The sequence below is a fragment of the Equus przewalskii genome, chromosome 1, assembly GCF_037783145.1.
Source record: "Equus przewalskii isolate Varuska chromosome 1, EquPr2, whole genome shotgun sequence".
Taxonomy (NCBI): Eukaryota; Metazoa; Chordata; class Mammalia; order Perissodactyla; family Equidae; genus Equus; species Equus przewalskii.
In genome coordinates this window covers 146445487-146463391 of record NC_091831.1, presented here as the reverse complement: position 1 = coordinate 146463391, position 17905 = coordinate 146445487, and the positions used below count along the sequence as shown (strand labels likewise).

Sequence of the window (17905 nt, the reverse complement as noted above, 5' to 3'; positions counted from 1 at the left end):
ACACATTACTTCCATCTGGCTGTTTCTGAGTTATATCCTTCTAATAAACTGGTAATACAATGGGAAAAATGGCTTCTTAAGTCTTGTGAACCGCTCTAGCAAAGTAAGCAAACCCAAGAAGGGAGTTGTGGGAATTTCTGAGTTACAGCTAGTCGATCAGAAGTACAGGCGACAACAAGGACTTGCGACTGACATCTGAAGTGGAGGGCAGTCTTGTGGGACTGAGTCCTTAACCAGTGGAATCTGAGGCTATCTATGTCTAGGTAGATAGTGTCAGAATTGAGTTGAATTATAAGACACTTAACTAGTGTGAGAGAACTGCTTGGTGGGTGTGGGGGGAAAAAAAACCTTGTTGGAATTAGGGATGCAGAACTATTAAATAGTTACTCTAAAAACATTTCAAGAATAAGTGTTTATTTGCAATAATATTTACTGAAAGATTCAAATGACCCTACCTTTCATTTAAGTCCCAAAGAAAAAATAATAAATGTACAAAAGGAAACTAAAAGGAGAAAAGGAAATGGAAAAGGCATAGATATAAAAGCTGGGAATTTTTATTTTGGTCATGTTTGTTGACGCAAGTCACTTATGCTACAGCTTAGACTTCTCCAAATTGTCAAAGGTAGAAGGCTGTAGAAAACACAAACGAGGAAAGGAAGATGGATCGAGACCCAGGATATGGGAACTGAAGTCCTGACTCTGGAAATCGAGCTTCTCATAGGTTCTCACAGAGTGAGATGCATGCTTGCTGAAAGGTGGAGACTGTCCATGAGGCAGCACCTGCCCCCACTGTGTGAGCACAGAGCCCGCTATGGCAAAACGCTCTGTCTGTAGTGGGCTGCAATAGGGATGATCTCGACTGTTTCTATGACAGATGTCCTTTTATCATAAGACTATTGTCTTACATTTATCACAGTATTGTATGTCTTAGAAAATGTAGCATATGCCCCTGGGTCTCAAATAAGAAATAGTTTATCACTATGATGCTGATACTAGAGACCAGCAGCAGGAGGCAGAAGGATGGAGGGCACAAAACAAAGAAAAGAACAAAAGCTAAAGGCATGGAGGCACTAAAGGCCCCCTAGTGGGAACAAATGGTCTGACGAGGCAGAGCCCTGCAGATACTTTAAAGACCAAACATTTCTGATGAAGCAAAATAATTTTCTACTTCAGGACCAGGGTGGCTCTAAATCCTAAACTTCAACAGACTGGGACAGTAAAAACCGGACAAGTCAAGGACTTTTTTTTTTTTTGGTAACTGAATTCATTATATCACTTTTGGCTAAAATAAATAATAAAACCAGAAAACTCCACACTTCGGTTACTTATTCAAATAGATTTGAGAATAATATAAATTAATCACAATATAACAATAATAACAATATAAATTATATAAATGATATATAATACTATATTATATAATATATAGTAATGTAATAAATTACATAAATGATATACTATAATGATAATAATATAAATCATATTTACACAAAACTTGTGATTCTCAACCTTTTTTATGGGGTATGGCCCCCCAAATAACACTGAAGAATAAAACACTTTCTAATCCGAAGAGGAGCTCACTGTGGTAGTAATTCTCAAACTGAAAAGGCGGTAGAGCAAAATCTGAAAAAACCTTCCAGATGATTCTGATACTTCCCTCTAGGAAGGCATGTCTCATGTCTCCATTGAGAATCACTGGAAATCTAGTATATATATCTGGCTGCTTTACTTCTTTTATTTAATAATGTGTTCTTGGAAAATATAAACTAATTTAAAGAGTCCAGGTTTCTCAATTAGGGTAGCATCCCCCCAGGGATGCAGTCATATGCCAGAGAGTTTAAAGTCACCTGATAACTGAGGCACAGCTTCCTGAAGAATTTTACTCAGAGGTAAGACATTTAATGTGACATTTTATAATACAAGGAACACAAAAATGTTTGAAACTAAAATTCACATGAACCTTTAAGAGAAATCAGGAGAATGCCAAGAAATTTTGGACTTGTGGCTAACATTTTGAGACTGTTCCCAGACCTCTTGAGAAACATACTCATCCTTTGCTGCAACAGGAGAACCTGGTGAAATAGTGTGAGAAACGCTAGAAGCATACGATCATCAGGAAGGTGAATCTTCCTTGGATGGAAGAAGGGCAGTGGAGGAGGCTGGTGGAAGGGGACTTTGGGGAGAGGAGGAAGAAAAGAGGAGGGAGGACCTGAGGAAAGTCTGGACAGGCAACAATGCAAGATTACTTTTTATTTGGCTAATGTTGTGGATTATTTGTGTGAATTTCCCTTCTCCTTGCACTTATGAATAAAATACTTATTTTATTAATCCTAATTCTAATGAGATATACAATAAAATGATTTTTCTAAAGCAAATTATTCAAGACAAAAAAGTAATCAAGGTGCTATGTCTAGGTAATAAGATTCTGAATAATTTGGATTTTCTACTTTTCCATAATTTCTAAACTTTTAAGACTATGTACTTCTTTTAATAATGAGAAAAAATCTAACCAACAAAAATGCATTATCTAAAATAAACTGATTGTATATTTAAGCATATATAGTCCACAAAAATGCTCAGTGCTAGCTCCTACCACCTCAATACCCTTATTCTCTATAGCAGTCGGTCATCTGATATGGACATAATGCCTTAGGGAAGCACCCCTCCTCTTAGCACAAATGCAAGCAACAGCTTATCATATTTACCTCTATATACAATCCCAGTCTGCCCTTTCAAAGAGAATGTAGACAAAGTCCAGTCTTTGCAAAAACAAATATTATCTGGAATGTGATACTGAGAACTCACTGAGAATCCTGATTCCTCAATTCTCAGTTAATAAATGGTAAATTAATGGATCAATAAAGCACTTAACCAGCAGAGCACAATGGCAATGCTGGCTTGGCTGATTCAAAGATAGATTTATTTACTGCAAAAGAAACTGCCTCATTCCAGTGATAAGTAGATGCAATAGAGGGAAAGAAATGCACATGTTCTAGGTTTCTCTCCTTTTCTGGGGGTGTTTTAGCAGCACTGGTAGAGGGAAACAACAATGCATCACATTCATCCTTTGGAGAAGAGAACCAGAAAAAGAGATCAAATAAAGAGAACAAGTTGAAGAAGCTGCAGAGTTTTGGCTGTTTTCACCATTGATATCAAGATACCAGGGCAACTCAGGAGTGCTCCTTGGTCAGCTGCCCCTGGGACCAGAGGCAGTGAGAGGCAGCCTGGCTGCTCAGCCAGCAGTGCTCAGTCAGCCCACACTGTAAATCGGCAATGTATTAAGTTTCTTGATGCCTCCTAACAAGGTCAATGAGAAAGGTAAGCAGCATTTCCTTTCTGCCTTAACAGGACAAAGCAGCATAAAGGAAACAGAAAGAGGTTCTATTAACAAAGAAGTAGTGTTGAGTAGAATATAAGAATGAAGAAAGAGAAGTGAGATAGTGATAAGCAAATGCAGTGTCACTGAGGTACATGAACAACCACTTAGGTTTACATGATGCTTTACAATTTACAGAACTGTCTCACAATTCTCATTAAAATCTTAACACCACCACTGTGGCATAGGTATTTTCACCATTTCACAGACAGGAAAGCAGGTTGTGAAAGGTCATACAAATGGTGCATAGCAAAGCACCAACGGACACAGGTCTTTTAAGTGCAGTGCTATTTCCACTATGGAAGAGGTATGGCCAGTTAGCACACAAGGCAAAAACAGCATATGGTTGAAATTATCCTTGAAAGTCCCTTAAGATGACCATAGAGTATAGAACAGTAGTTGCACGAGGTACAACATAGCTAGTTTTTCCTCCAGCAATGGGAGAGACTTCTACTTCTCAAACAAATGTGAATGAAGTAAGCTGGCTGCATGTAGGGGTTATACTATACCAAAAAGGTGATTTCTTTTAGACGTGAGAATCACACTCAGTGCAGCCTGATTCAGGATGACTAGACTGCTGACTGGACTGAGAGAAAGACTGAGGGAACAGCAGATTCACAAGGGCACTGCACCATCACCCTCACCATAGGGTGGGACTAACTGATTCAAAGGGCAGCACAATCACAGACACATTAAAAATTTTCCGTCTTCTGCATGTACAGCTGAATTTAAGTGAGTCAAGTAAACATGGACGTTGTGTGACTCTGTCGTGTTCTATAGTTATATCAAATACCCATTCATTGCTTCAGACATACACTGAACGTCTACTGTCCTGGGGGTAAGGAATGCAGAGGCAAACAAAACACATTCTTGTCTTTAGAGTTTGCAATCAACAGAAGTAATAATTAGATTAAGCAGACAATTCAATTTGGCAAATTTTTCTTAAATGTCTATCATTGTGCTAATTTCTTGAGCAAAGTGGGATAAATGTGCAAGGGCCTGGCTCTAAAGAAATTTATCTAGTAAAGAGACAAAAACAAAGTACTGCTACACGAGCTTAGAAAAAATCACTACTGACTAGAAGGAATCAGAGGAGACTGTGGAGAAGCTGCCATGTGAGTTGGGCTTCAATTTCACAAGACAAGCAGTGTTATGAAACACAGGCATTCCAGGCAGGGCACACTGGGAGAAGGGTTGGTGGTCCCATTTGACTGCACTGAGGGGTCCAACATAGCCAAATCACATAAGTACAACGGGGAACGAAAGGAGATAATTAAAAGAGGGTAGAGCAAGATTTCATCCACTTCTCTCCATCTCCACTGGTTATATCCAAGTCAAGACGATCTTTGTTTCCTGCCTCCTTCCCCCAAGGGAAGTCTCTATCTTTCAGCCTCCCTTGCAGTTAGAATTGGGCCAATGTGAAAGAGTTCTGGCCACAGGGGTATATGCCAAAGTGTTTAGATAATTTGCGAGCCTTGTCATAAAATCCCTAAGCAATCATCCGCACTTGCTCTTCCCCTTCCTGATGACTGCAAAGGCCATGTATTAATGACAGCAATGTCAAAATATGGGTAGAGTTCAGCTCTTCAAGTCACCACTTGAAAGTTGCCTAGGAGAGCCGCCCAACTTAACTATACTGTTACATGATCAAAAAATAAACCTTTGTGGTGTTAAGACACTGATGTTTTTATATTTCTTTCTTTCCAAGGCATAGCTTAGCCTATCTCAATACCTTCCTAAGTAGTCTCTAATTTTCCTCTGCTTCATTTGGATGCACACAACAGCAAAAGTAATCCTCTTAAAACACAAATTGGATTGCCCTGCTCCTGTTTATTAGACTTCCAAGGCTTCCTGTTGTACTTTGAATAAAATCCAAACTCCTTAACAAAGCCTACCAGGCCCTGCATCATCTGGTCTCTGCCTTTCTTTCCAATCCTATCTCAAACCACTCTCTCCTCTCATTTACTATGTTCGGGCCACTTGTCTTCTTTCCATTTCTTTCTCACATCAGAGCCTGTGAACATGTTCTTCCTTTTGCTTATAACATTCTTCCTCTTATTTGTCTCTTCACGTGGACAGTACACTCCCATTTTGAGGGCTTGGCTTAAATGGCAGCTTTAGGGAGAGACCTTCCCCTGACCTGCTGTTTTAAGGGAGCTTCCCCTTGTTATTTTCTAGCTCAACCTCTTACTTGTTTGCTTCACAAGCAGCTCATCCATGGCCTCTGAAAAATTTAACCCGGATGTTATCAGAGTCAGGGGATCCTAAAATGGCTCTAAGTCTCCCAATGCAAGAGGCAAGCCTGCTTGCTGCATTCTGACGCAATCTTGATTTAAACAGCCCCATTACTAAACCTGGAAAGTATATTAACAAGATTAATGAAGCTTGGCTGGCTCTGGATTCCCTCTCTATCACATCCTCCGATGTGAGCAGTATGCTGTGGCAGTGTATGAACTAGTGATACACATGTTTTAGTTTCAGGCTCACCAACTGTGTGTAAATTTATGGGTTTCATTAGTCTTCTCAACTTGCTAAACAATGCTTAACATAATCTGAACATTTGTTCTTATGTCAGGATCATGTGATCCTATTAATTACTGACAATAATTTCCGATAGTTCTTCATATACCTTTTTAGTTCTTTCACTGCCTTTTTATTAACCAGTCATGTTCAGATTTACCTTACAGTGCCTGCTGTGTTTGTGGCCACCTCTCCAAGGCAGGCAGGATGGTAAACTGGAGAGAGGTTGGGCCTTTCCGAAGGAGTCAGAAATGGGTTCAGATACCACTTCTAGCACCACTAGTTTTCCCAGGTAACATGTCTAAACTACGTCTCTGTAAGACAGGGATAATAATACCAGGTATTACTGTGACAATGCTATGTATCATTTTTGTGACAATAATGTGTAAAGGCACCAAGGGCTCTTCTTTATCTAATTTGATGCTGTTATCTTAGTTTCCCACTAACTAGTAACAGTGTCACCTATAGGTGGAGTCCTGTGGCTGAATTCAAGGCTGGTAAGATTTTCTTAGGTACCCCTCAGAAATATTTTCCCTTCTCAAAATGCTTTAAAAGGATTTATTTAAATTATAAGGTGGCCCCAACAGGATTGAATGTTGTTATCACTATTTACATTTCTGAAAATGTTGGCCAAGTACTTTTTTTTTAACTTTTAATTTGAAATAATTAAAGATTTATAGGAAATTGCAAAAAGAGTACAGTGAGGTCCCATTCATCCAATTTGCCCCAATGGTAATATCTTAAATAACTAGAGCACAATACCAAAACCAGGAAAATCACATTAGTACAATCCACAGAGCTCATTAAATTTCAGCAGTTTTACATGTACTTGTGTGTGTGTGTGTGTGTAGATCTATGCAATTTTATCACCTGAGAAGATTCATGGTCCAGCACATTTTTATCTCAGAGTTGCTATCCTCTTTCAGAATCTAATAATAAAAACAATATTTATAATAAGATAGCTGCTTTAATCTTGGCCATAATCCTGATACCTTCACCTTTAGTTTGATAGAAAATAGTATTTATGTACATATGAGCTGATTTTTTCTTACATTTCCTGAGTAGGAGAATATTAGATAATTCAATTCAATTTTCCTAACATTTGCTGAAAATTTAGGTGCCAGGCACAGTACCAGGATAGTGTGGGATAAAAAAATAAGACATGGTTGTACCTCCAGGATTTAAAACCCAGCTGGGAACAGACTTATACATAAATGTGAAATACTGATAAACTTGACTGTAATTTCCCAAAAACATCATAACATTTCCCAAAAGCACGTGTCAGCCTTTATTCCAGTTGAAACATGCATAAAAGATTCCTGGTAAAGAGCAAAACAGCTCTTCCCTCTACATCTACACCTGTTGTCAGAGTGGGCAGAAGCAGGCTCCTGGATGAGGTGTTGGCCATATGCAATTTGTTAAGATAATAATGTTCTGTGGCAAGAAACAGATTTTTAAAGATTTACAAAACACAGACATTTGAAGTGAAAGTTGCTTTGTTAAAACAGGATCATTTAACACTTTGATTAGAAAATACAGTCACTTTGGTCTTGGCTCAGAATATACAAAGTTGAAGCTTTATTGTTATTTGACCTCTAGATGTAGCTAGGGAATGCTAAATACTGGTATGTTTTTTGCTTGTTGCTGGAGGAGGCCTATTGTTGTTTTTAACTACACTGGTTGTCCAATAAGGAATTTAAAATTTTGAAAGAACAGTAATTAAATCAAATTCAGGAACAAATTCCAAACTGTAAAATTAACCATAGGGACAGTATTAGTTCACAAGAGCATTCAGATTCCAAGTACAGTAATTTTTCTCAAAATGAAGACCACAGCAGGGCTCTGTGAGGGAAGCAAGACACAGAAACTGCAAAGCTCAGACCTTTTTGGAAGCTGACGTCATGCTGATACTAGACATCAGAACACACCAGTCACTTACACTAACATCTTTTTCCCAATTATCCTTCTCCCGTCCACCTGCACTCTGCTCCCACTCACTGCTTACGAAAGATGAGAGAGCAAGAAAGAACCAGATTATTTACAGAATCTGTTAAACAAGAAAATGTTATGTCTGCTTTCTGTCTTCCAAAAATAGGAAAATTACTATACTTTGTTTTGTTATTAGGTAACAGAAACACAGAAAAGCCCTTAAGAGAATGTCCAAACGAAAAACTTGAGAACAATAATTTGTGAATTTAAATTGGTCTAAGTTTCAAACTTTAACAGTGACTATGACAGTCTTCTTTAGATTGGAGACATAACTAAGTGGAGAATGTGATCAAAATTTTTTTGCTGTGCTAAACTTTTATCTTCTCATGCAAACTTTGTCAGTAAGCAAATTATTAGCACCCAAGATGAAAAAGTTGGGACATTTTCTAGCTCCTCCTGAATCTAGTCGTAAAGGTATAATTTTATTATTTTATTGCAAGTAATGTGAACTTCTCTGCATTTCAGAAAAGACACATAAAATGTAAAAATAAGAACATGTTTCAAAGTGACTTGTACACAATGCGCTTTCTCCATTTGTTAGACACTCTATACAGTTCAACACAAATAACCACACAGAAAAGCAGCAGCTTGCCCACTTCAGGTCTCTAAGGACCCACAGTTTTATGTTGCCCCTCTGCTTTATTTCCTGTTTACATCGTATATAAAAGTTGCAATTTCACACAGAAATGGTAATTAAATGCAAATAAGTTCCTGTTGTACAGACAGTCTTAGTCTTTTGACTGGGAAACACTGATAACACTTAAGAACGTAAAACTTCCATTAATAGGCAGTAAAGTCTATGCGTTGTGCTTTGTAGATAAAAATGATACACTAACATATTATTATTATTAATCTACGTGCAGCTTCATTTATGTTTTCAGTGGTAGTGATTATTTTGCATTAAACTCTGACCAAGTTCTCCCTGAGAGCAACAGAATCTGCTGAAATACAGCTGGTTGGGCTTAGGGATGCAATTTGTGGTAAACCTAGTGAACCGATACAAGGCCTCCTTAACTGATGCTCTAAGGAAATGATTCACTGACCACAGACAGAATGGAGCCAATAATCTTCAGTGCCTGATGTCCCATAGCATATTAACATATGATATGCAGCCCTTAATCCCTCCACAGACACACTACCTAGCTGGACTTTTCCTTCTGGTCAACAAATTAGCTATAGGATTTACATAATTGGAACTATCAGCAGTTCTATACACCATGAATCACAGCAGGAACAGTAAAATCTGTTACGTGATGAACAAACCTGAAATTCTAATGAAGTACGTTCATCCAGAAGGGAGGAAACACACACAGAGAGACACTGTCATCATCAATTAATTTCACCGTATTTCTCAGGATGTATTAAAATAGCATTATTCTAAGGGCCTCCCATATTCATTCACAATACCCTCAAAGATTCAATGAGTGAAAACAGACTAAACGAGAGAGAAGAATTAACCCACAGAACTCACAAAGGTAATTACCTGGTAGTCTGGTTTTGTAAAATAATCCAAAGAAGAGATGTGATCCAGAAACATGCTGAATTCTGGAGGGAGATGTTTCAACATAAGCCTGTGGTCATACCTCTCCTTAATGGAGCCCACTTGCTCCTGGGAAGTAAAGAGAATTAAGGAACCAGTCAATTTCTCTTGGCAGCTACACATTAAGAGCCTCTCAGTTAACATCTCAAGGGTATGTACAAGGGAATGAGATACTGAGCAATTAAGTATGAAGCAAGAACTGAACTCTTACTAATAGCTTAAGACACACTGTTTTAAAGGGGAGGAAAAAACTGTAACGCAGAACCAAAAGGATAAGTCAGACTTCTGCACCAGTGAACTTAAGTTCCCCCAAAACAAGAGTCACTTTTAAATCTGGGCTCCTTTTCTTTATTAACATATGTGTTTACAATATTCAAATCAAACAACACAATGTGATAATTAAAAATTAAAGATTAATTGACTTATAAAAAAGAAAAAGAACTAGTGAAAATAAAAGCTAAGAGAGCGAGCTAGAAATCAAACCAGCAGTGATGACTGTACTTAAATTAGTATCTATTCTCTGTGTACACAGAAAAAGTCATACTATTAATTAGATTTCTAATAATAGCTCATAGAAAAATATAAATATTGGAATATAGGGAAATTGCTTGTAAATTTTAATTCTTATGCATAAGTATACTCTCAACAAAAAAGGACTACCCAGGAGAAATTTTTATTCCTTCCCCTACCACAACTCACACTTTCATTTCCAAAATACCTTATCCTTTATTTTTCTCCAAGGCAGCTGACCAACCACAAATTCCACCAACATGTAGAATAAGGACCAAAGGTCATCATGTCTTCCCATTTCCTTCATAAGCAAAACAGAATTCAGTCACATTACATATCACTTCTTGTGAGTATATTACATTGTCTAAGGCCTAAAAACTTGAATGCATTTCCCATAAAATTATCTGGTAAATATATCTATACATCTACATATAGTTATATAGCTATCTACATGGCATATATTCTGAATAATATATACTGAAATATAATAATAATATACTGAAAAATATTTTATACAAAGAACACCCCAAAACCAGAAATGCTGGAAATAATACAATTAATAGTCCATTAATTAATAAATGAGCTCATTAAGTAGTAAGAGAAGGCGGCTGCCAAGGATTGGAGGAAGAATTAGCGTTTAGTGGGTATAGAGTTTCAGTGACGCAAAATGGAAAAGTTCTGGAAGTCTGTTACACAATAATGTGAATATACTTAAAACTGTTGAATTTTACACTTAAAAATGGTCAAGGACTGGCCTGGTGGCGCAGCTAAGTGTGCACATTCCACTTTGGCGGCCCGGGGTTCGCCGGTTTGAATCCTGGGTGCAGACATGGCACTGCTCAGCAAGCCATGCTGTGGCAGGAGTCCCACGTATAAAGTAGAGGAGGATGGGCATGGATGTTAGCTCAGGGCCAGTCTTCCTCAGCAAAAAGAGGAGGACTGGCAGCAGCTAGTTCAGGGCTAATCTTCCTCAGGGGAAAAAAAAAGTCAAGATGGTAAATTTAATGTTAAGTGTTTGTTTTGTTTTGTTTTGTTTTTTGGAGGAAGATTAGCCTGGAGCTAACTACTGCCAATCCTCCTCTTTTTGCTGAGGAAGACTGGCCCTGAGCTAACATCCATGCTCATCTTCCTCTGCTTTATATGTGGGACGCCTACCACAACATGGCTTTTGCCAAGCGGTGCAATGTCCGCACCCAGGATCTGAACTGGCGAACCCAGGGCCGCTGAGAAGTAGAACGTGTGCACTTAACCGCTGCGCCACGGGCCCGCCCCAAGTTATGCGTTTTTTACCACAATCAAAAAAAAGTAAAGGGGGGCTGGCCCCGTGGCTGAGTGGTTAAGTTCACGCACTCTGCTGCAGGCAGCCCAGTGTTTCGTTGGTTCGAATCCTGGGCGCGGACATGACACTGCTCATCAAACCATGCTGAGGCAGCGTCCCACATGCCACAACTAGAAGGACCCACAACGAAGAATATACAACTATGTACCGGGGGGCTTTGGGAAGGAAAAAAATAAAATCTTTTGAAAAAAAAAGTAAAGGGAATCCTAAAAGCAAGCTGGAAATAAGAAGCAAGCTGATACTGAAGCTTTGGTTTTGACTGTTCTGGGGGCATCTGTCACAGGTTTTATCAACCATGGTTTTATCAATTAGGAAAGGGACAGGTATAAAAGCATTGAGCCTACACAAGACAGGAGGTGTAACTAAGATACTTCCCCCACCCGCAGCATATAGCCAGGGCCCTCAGAGGGCTATCTTTAGTACCATAAGGTCTAACACACATCACTTTGGAGATATGAAAAAAAAAGGTATACAGAAAAAGGGAAAGAGGCAATATTTAAAGAAGTAACGAAATGAAGAATCAATGAAAGATGTGAACATTCAGATTTTGGAAGCACAGCAAATCCCAAACATAATACATATAAAGAAATCCACCCCTAGGCATACTTGAACGTATCTGCTGGACACTAAAGACAAAGAGAAGGCATCAAAAGTAGTCAGAGAAAAAGGACGAATTAAATATAAAGTAACTACAATTAAATGGACAAAGATCTTCTCAAGAGCAACCACAGAACCAGAAGAAAGGAAAACAATTTCTTCAAGTATTGAGATAAAACAAATATTAACAAAAGATTAAAATGTAAGACAACAAGACAAAGTGAACAGAGTTCAAGAGTTTCAAAAAGTCCTAGTACTGTTTGGGAATTAGTCACATGAAAAGTTTAAGATTAAGGTACCAAAAAAACAGAAATGGAGTGTACTGTGTTTAGACATTATCAAATCAGGATCACAAAGTATGGAAGAAAGAAGTATATTAGAATTATCTGGGAAATTTTTTTAATTTTTCTTTTTGCTGAGGAAGATTTGCCCTGAGCTAACATTTGTTGCCAGTCTTCCTTTTTTTTTTTTTTTTTTTAATATGTGAGCCACCACCACAGCATGGCCACTGATGAGTGGTGTAGGTCTGCGCCCAGGAACTGAACCTGGACCACTGAAGTGGAGCATGCCGAACTTAACCACTAGGCCATGGGGGCTGGCCCAAATGAACAATTTTTTTTCTTTTTTTGCTGAGGAAGATTTACCCTGAGCTAGCCACCACGACAGCATGGCCATGGACAGATGAGTGGTGTAGGTCCTAGCCTGGGAACCAAACCTGGGCTGCCAAAGCAGAACACGCTAAACTTAACCACTAGGCCACCAGGGCTGGCCTCTGGGAAATCTTTTTAAATTAGACAAGCACCTCTGAAGGTTCCACTAGTTGCACTCCTGTATTACCACATAAACTGACAATTGTTGTGAAGCTGTATTACTGGGTAAAGCATTCTACTCCTCAAGTGTGCTGGGAGCAGAAAAGGGTAAGAACCACTGCTATACACTATCAAATTCCTCTGCCAAAGTAAGATGAATAACAAATAATAAGCAGGTTAACAGAGTAATGGTTAGAGCACTCTATGCTGAAGAGGCTTACAGAAGAAATCTCTACTCTTCAAATTTAAAAAAATAAAAATATATAATCTCTTTCTAGTAGCTATTTTGGAAATGCTTAGGGAGATATTATGATCTCTGAAAATGTTTATGCTTATCTCAAAAAGAATGTCTTATTTCAAAGATTCCAATGTTGACATAGTTCTCTAATAGAATTAATTAGAAAGCCTAGTACTTCCATAAAATAAAGTAACACTGAATCAAACCAAATGAGTTAAAACGCTTGGCAGAGTGCTACACACTGATAAAAACATTTTTCTTATTTTCAATTTATAATCACACCGTAAGAAACCAAATTAAGTGTAGCATAGCATATAAGACCACAGCATACTCTTTCTATTATATTTAGCACTGGTCAAATTTTCATTAAAGGAATTCTGGCTTCACAGAACAACAAGGTAATAAAAGATCAAGAAAAGATTTCTCTTTATTTTATCAAGGAATCACCTGTACATTTCTCAACTCCATCCAAACAAGTTTTCAAGGATTGAGAATCCATAAAATACCTACCTTTCCTACACATAATTAAGGTTTAGGATGAGAAAAAAAATCAGAGAAGAACAAAAGGACCAAAGTGAAAAAAGAGAGAAAGAGAAATTTTAAAAATTTAACTCAACAGGAAAGGTGTAATTACCAAAATGAAAATTTAAAAGTTGTCTGCATTTAAGATCTTCATGCAAACAAAAGATTTGGTGGAAAGGGGATATCACAGATTAGACGCATATTATAGATAAAATTATGACCCCTACTATTTCATTAGGTATTAATAGTATTATATTCCCAAATAACTCCTTGAGATAGAACACAGAGGTTTTATTTCTTTAAAATTCTATATTAAATTCATTAATAGTTATACCTAAATAAGGACACAAGACATTTACCTATTAGCTTTTCTGGCAAATCCAACTTTAATTTCTACGCAGCTGCACACATCTATTATCCACTACACATCTAGCCGTGTATTAGTATTACTAACCCCGTTCCCTCTGCTCCCAAGCACTTTCCACACCTGTGTACTCTACTGTAAAGAAGTCAATCCAATTCAAGCCATCAGCATGCTTGTACAGATATGACTCTGGCGCAGATACTTACCCTGTTCCGATGAGCATTGATTGATGCATAGCGAACCGTCCCTCGAAAGCCTGCCACAGCTCGAGGCTACAACAAAACCAAGCAAAGAATTATAAATAAGCTTCAAATACCAAAGATTCAGCACACTTGAGCCCATGAAGTAGATGGGAGAAACATGTGCATTACTATCACAATAAAACACTATTTAAATGTCTAACTTTTCACTGTGAAATTACAGAAAATTAAAGACAGAATATCTCTAATAAGTCATATGTTAAAAAAGCACTAATAACATTTTAGTTATCAATGAGTCCCATTTTTTTCTACCTGCATTTTAAAACGGCATTTATGACAAACTCTGTACATTAGAAAACATTAAATGCTTTCATATACCCAGAACCACACCAAGCATCATAGTACATACATTAATATTCAGGCTCTGGTTGCAAATAAGTATATTAAGACCATGAGGAATCTCTAAGTAATCTAAGATGTCAACCTCTTTATGTCTTGGCTATTTCATTCAAACTCAATTCAAAGATGGTGGCAACCTGTATCTCTCCCTAGATACGCAACTTATATATTCATAAATTCAAGTTATTGGGTACTTATGTGCCAGGTATTAGGAATAAATCCAAACATGAATAATACATGATCTCAATTCTCAGAGAGCTCAACTTAGAATAAAGTCCAAACTCTTCTTAACTGGCCTACAAGACCTTCCATAATCTGCCACTGGCCTCATTCCAAAATGAAGTTACCTGTGGTTTCTCCTACAACCAATTTTGTTTCAAGCTAAAAACTTTGCACGTGCTATTCTCTCCAGCGGGAATGCCATCTCCTTGCCTGCCTACAATGGCTAGCTCTTCTACTCTACATTAAGCCCTCTGCTCAAATGCCACCTCCTCAGAGAAATATTCCTTAATCATTCTAATCTAAAATACTACCTGCCCCTGCAATGCCACTCTATTTTTACTTTGCTTTATTTTTTTCTCATAACACTTTTCACTACCTAAAATTAATTTTATTTATATTTTTACCTATTTGTTTATTGCCTGTTTTCTTTCATTGGAATATAAACTCTGATGGTAGGGTCTTCATTTTGCTCATTTTAGACAGAGAAACAGGTTTTAAGAGGTAAGTAAACTTGTCTGAGGACACAGAATTAGTAGGTGATAAAACCAGGTATCAACCAAGGTCTTTTGACCTGAAATCATACACTGTTTCCATTCTATTGCTTACAAGGATCAAGTCAGTACTCTAAAGATTCAGGGATGGCACTATAGCTCAATATGAAAACTGACAAACTTGAAAACAATCACAACCAATAATTTTCACTAATAGATCTTTTTGTCTTTTTCAATAATTTCAAATTATCCTCAATTAACATGTACTACTTTTGTAGTCACAAAAAGACTATAATAAATGTTATTTAAAAAATCTTTAGTTACCAGAATCATTTTGGTCATATGCTATAGCATAAGATAAACATTCTGTGTTCTTCCTCTGTTTGCTCATTTTTGTAATCTTTTCAAGTTAGTTGTCTATTGTATTTCTTCTTTCATGAAATTCTTTCTTACCCTTTAATTACTCCTTTTTCTTTTTGTTTTAAGATTTAACTTTTTGGGGGCCGGCCCCATGGCCGAGTTGTTGGGGTCACGCGCTCCACTTCGGTGGCCCAGGGTTTCGCCGGTTTGAATCCCAGGTGCAGACACAGCACCGCTCATCAGGCCATGCTGAGGTGGCATCCCACAGGCCACAACTAGAAGGACCCACAACTAAAATATACAACTATATACCCGGGGGCTTTGGGGAGAAAAAGGAAAAAAATAAAATCTTTAAAAAAAAAAATTAACTTTTTTTTAAAGTTGGCACCTGAGCTAACAACTGTTGCCAATCTTCTTCTTTCTTTTTCTCTTCCTTCTTCTTCTCCCCAAAGCCCCCCAGTACATAGTTGTATATTCTAGTTGTGAGTGCCCCTGGCTGTCCCATGTGGGACACTGCCTCAGCAGGGCCTGATGAGCGGTGCCATGTCCACGCTCAGGATCCGAACCAGTGAAACCCTGGGCCACTGAAGCAGAGCGCGCAAAACTTAACCACTTGGCCATGGGGCTGGCCCCAGATTTAACTATTTTTAAAATATTCTTTGTATTTAATGACAAGTCTCAGAAATCAAAAGTTTCTGCAATCTATTTAAATCCCCTTTATTTTCTTAGCTACTATTCATTGACAATCATAGTAGATCTCAATATTTTCCTAAGACATCATGACTAACAGGAATATCTAATATTCCCAGTTTGGTTGATGGAACTCTGAAGTCGGAGATTTCTCTTTCAAGAAGAAAAACAGGTAAGAGGATATAAGACAGGCTACTATCAACACTTTTCACTAAATAACAGTTCAGAGGTGGTATTTTTATTACCTGACAAGAGCCTTCAACGACTCAAAAATGTTTTTATAGCATGTAATTTTGCCCAGTTATTTGCATTCCAGTAAGTGACAGGATGACAATCTCCAGAGCTATTATCACACTCTGCACCCTAGTGCATGGTTAACTGGGCACCTAGACTTCCCCCTGATGGATTCTAGCCAAGACAAGCCCAAGAGACTTCTTCCAGTCAAGAGTTCCCCTGGCCTGGCTCTGACCTTACTTGTGCCATGGAAAGGTTGAGACAGAGGTAAAGAGACAAGCTGCTGAGAATACTGGATGTGACTCATCAAAGAAACACCAGATCAAGAGAATTCAGCCACCTTCCATGAAGCAGAAAAGACCACTTAACCCAACTGGGGAAACAGCTAGAAATACAAATAATTCTAATTCAAAGCAGATTATAATGAATATCATTAGCAATGTACGATGAGCTATGAAAGCCTAGGAGTGGTAAGGATCAGTTCCATTTGGTGGGCGGGAAGAAGGAAAAGACCTATGGAAGGAGGAAAAGTCTTAAGAATAAGGCAACATTTAACTGGGCCTTGAAACAGGTGATCTCTTGAAACTTCCCCATTGATGGCAACTTGGCAATATCTATCAAAATCACAAACGCATATATTCTTTTTGACCCAACAATTTCACTTCTGTAAGTTTATCTTACAGATATACTTGCAGTATGTACAAAAATAATGGATGTATGAATTCATTCACTACCTTACTGTTTGTGATAGCAAAAGACTGGAAGCACCCAAATGTTCATCAATAGGGGACTGATTAAATAAATTACAGTTCATCCATATAATGGAATACACTTTGCAGCTGCAAAAAAGAATGAAGCAGCTCTACATCCTGACACAGATCTCCTGGACACATTGTTAAACGAAAAAAAGAAAAGTGCAGAATGTATACCACGATACCTTTTGAATCAAAAAGGGAAAAATGAGAATATACATTTGTACTTATTACATATGCATTAAAAAAATTCTGGAAGAATACATTAAGGAACAAATAACAACACTGCTACCTAAAGTGAAGGGAGGGATGAGGGCAGTATAGGAAATGAACAGATTTGGAACAGCATGGGTGAAATGGAGATTTGTTTCACTGTTTATCTTTTAATTTTTTTCAAGTCAGGTTTATTGAGGTACAATCTACATACAGTAAAATTCACACTTTAAGTATACACAGTTCTACAAGAGGTTTTTTTTGAGGAAGATTAGCCCTGAGCTAACATCCGCCGCCAATCCTCCTCTTTTTGCTGAGGAAGACTGGCCCTGAGCTCACATCCATGCCCATCTTCCTCTACTTTATATGTGGGACACCTAGCACAGCATGGCTTGATAAGCAGTGCCATGTCCGAACCCGGGATCCAAATTGGTGAACCCCGGGCGGCCGAAGCAGAACATGTGAACTTAACTTCTGCGCCACTGGGCTGGCCACTATGAGTTTTGATAAAGATATACAGTCATGTAACTAACACTGCAA

General features: G+C 38.0%; 1 protein-coding gene across 12 annotated transcripts in view; it reads right to left on the bottom strand.

The window, feature by feature from the left end:
* The window catches only part of TTBK2 (tau tubulin kinase 2), a 142496-nt gene that overhangs the window by 39494 nt on the left and 85097 nt on the right, over positions 1-17905 (bottom strand). For all 12 annotated transcript variants that reach the window (XM_070582931.1, XM_070582881.1, XM_070582936.1 and 9 more), the window contains 3 exons: positions 14011-14076; positions 10144-10236; positions 9369-9494 (listed from right to left, as the gene is read on the bottom strand). In XM_070582931.1, the coding sequence (XP_070439032.1) occupies positions 9369-9494; positions 10144-10236; positions 14011-14076 (285 nt within the window). The remainder of the gene's footprint in view (positions 1-9368; positions 9495-10143; positions 10237-14010; positions 14077-17905) is intronic.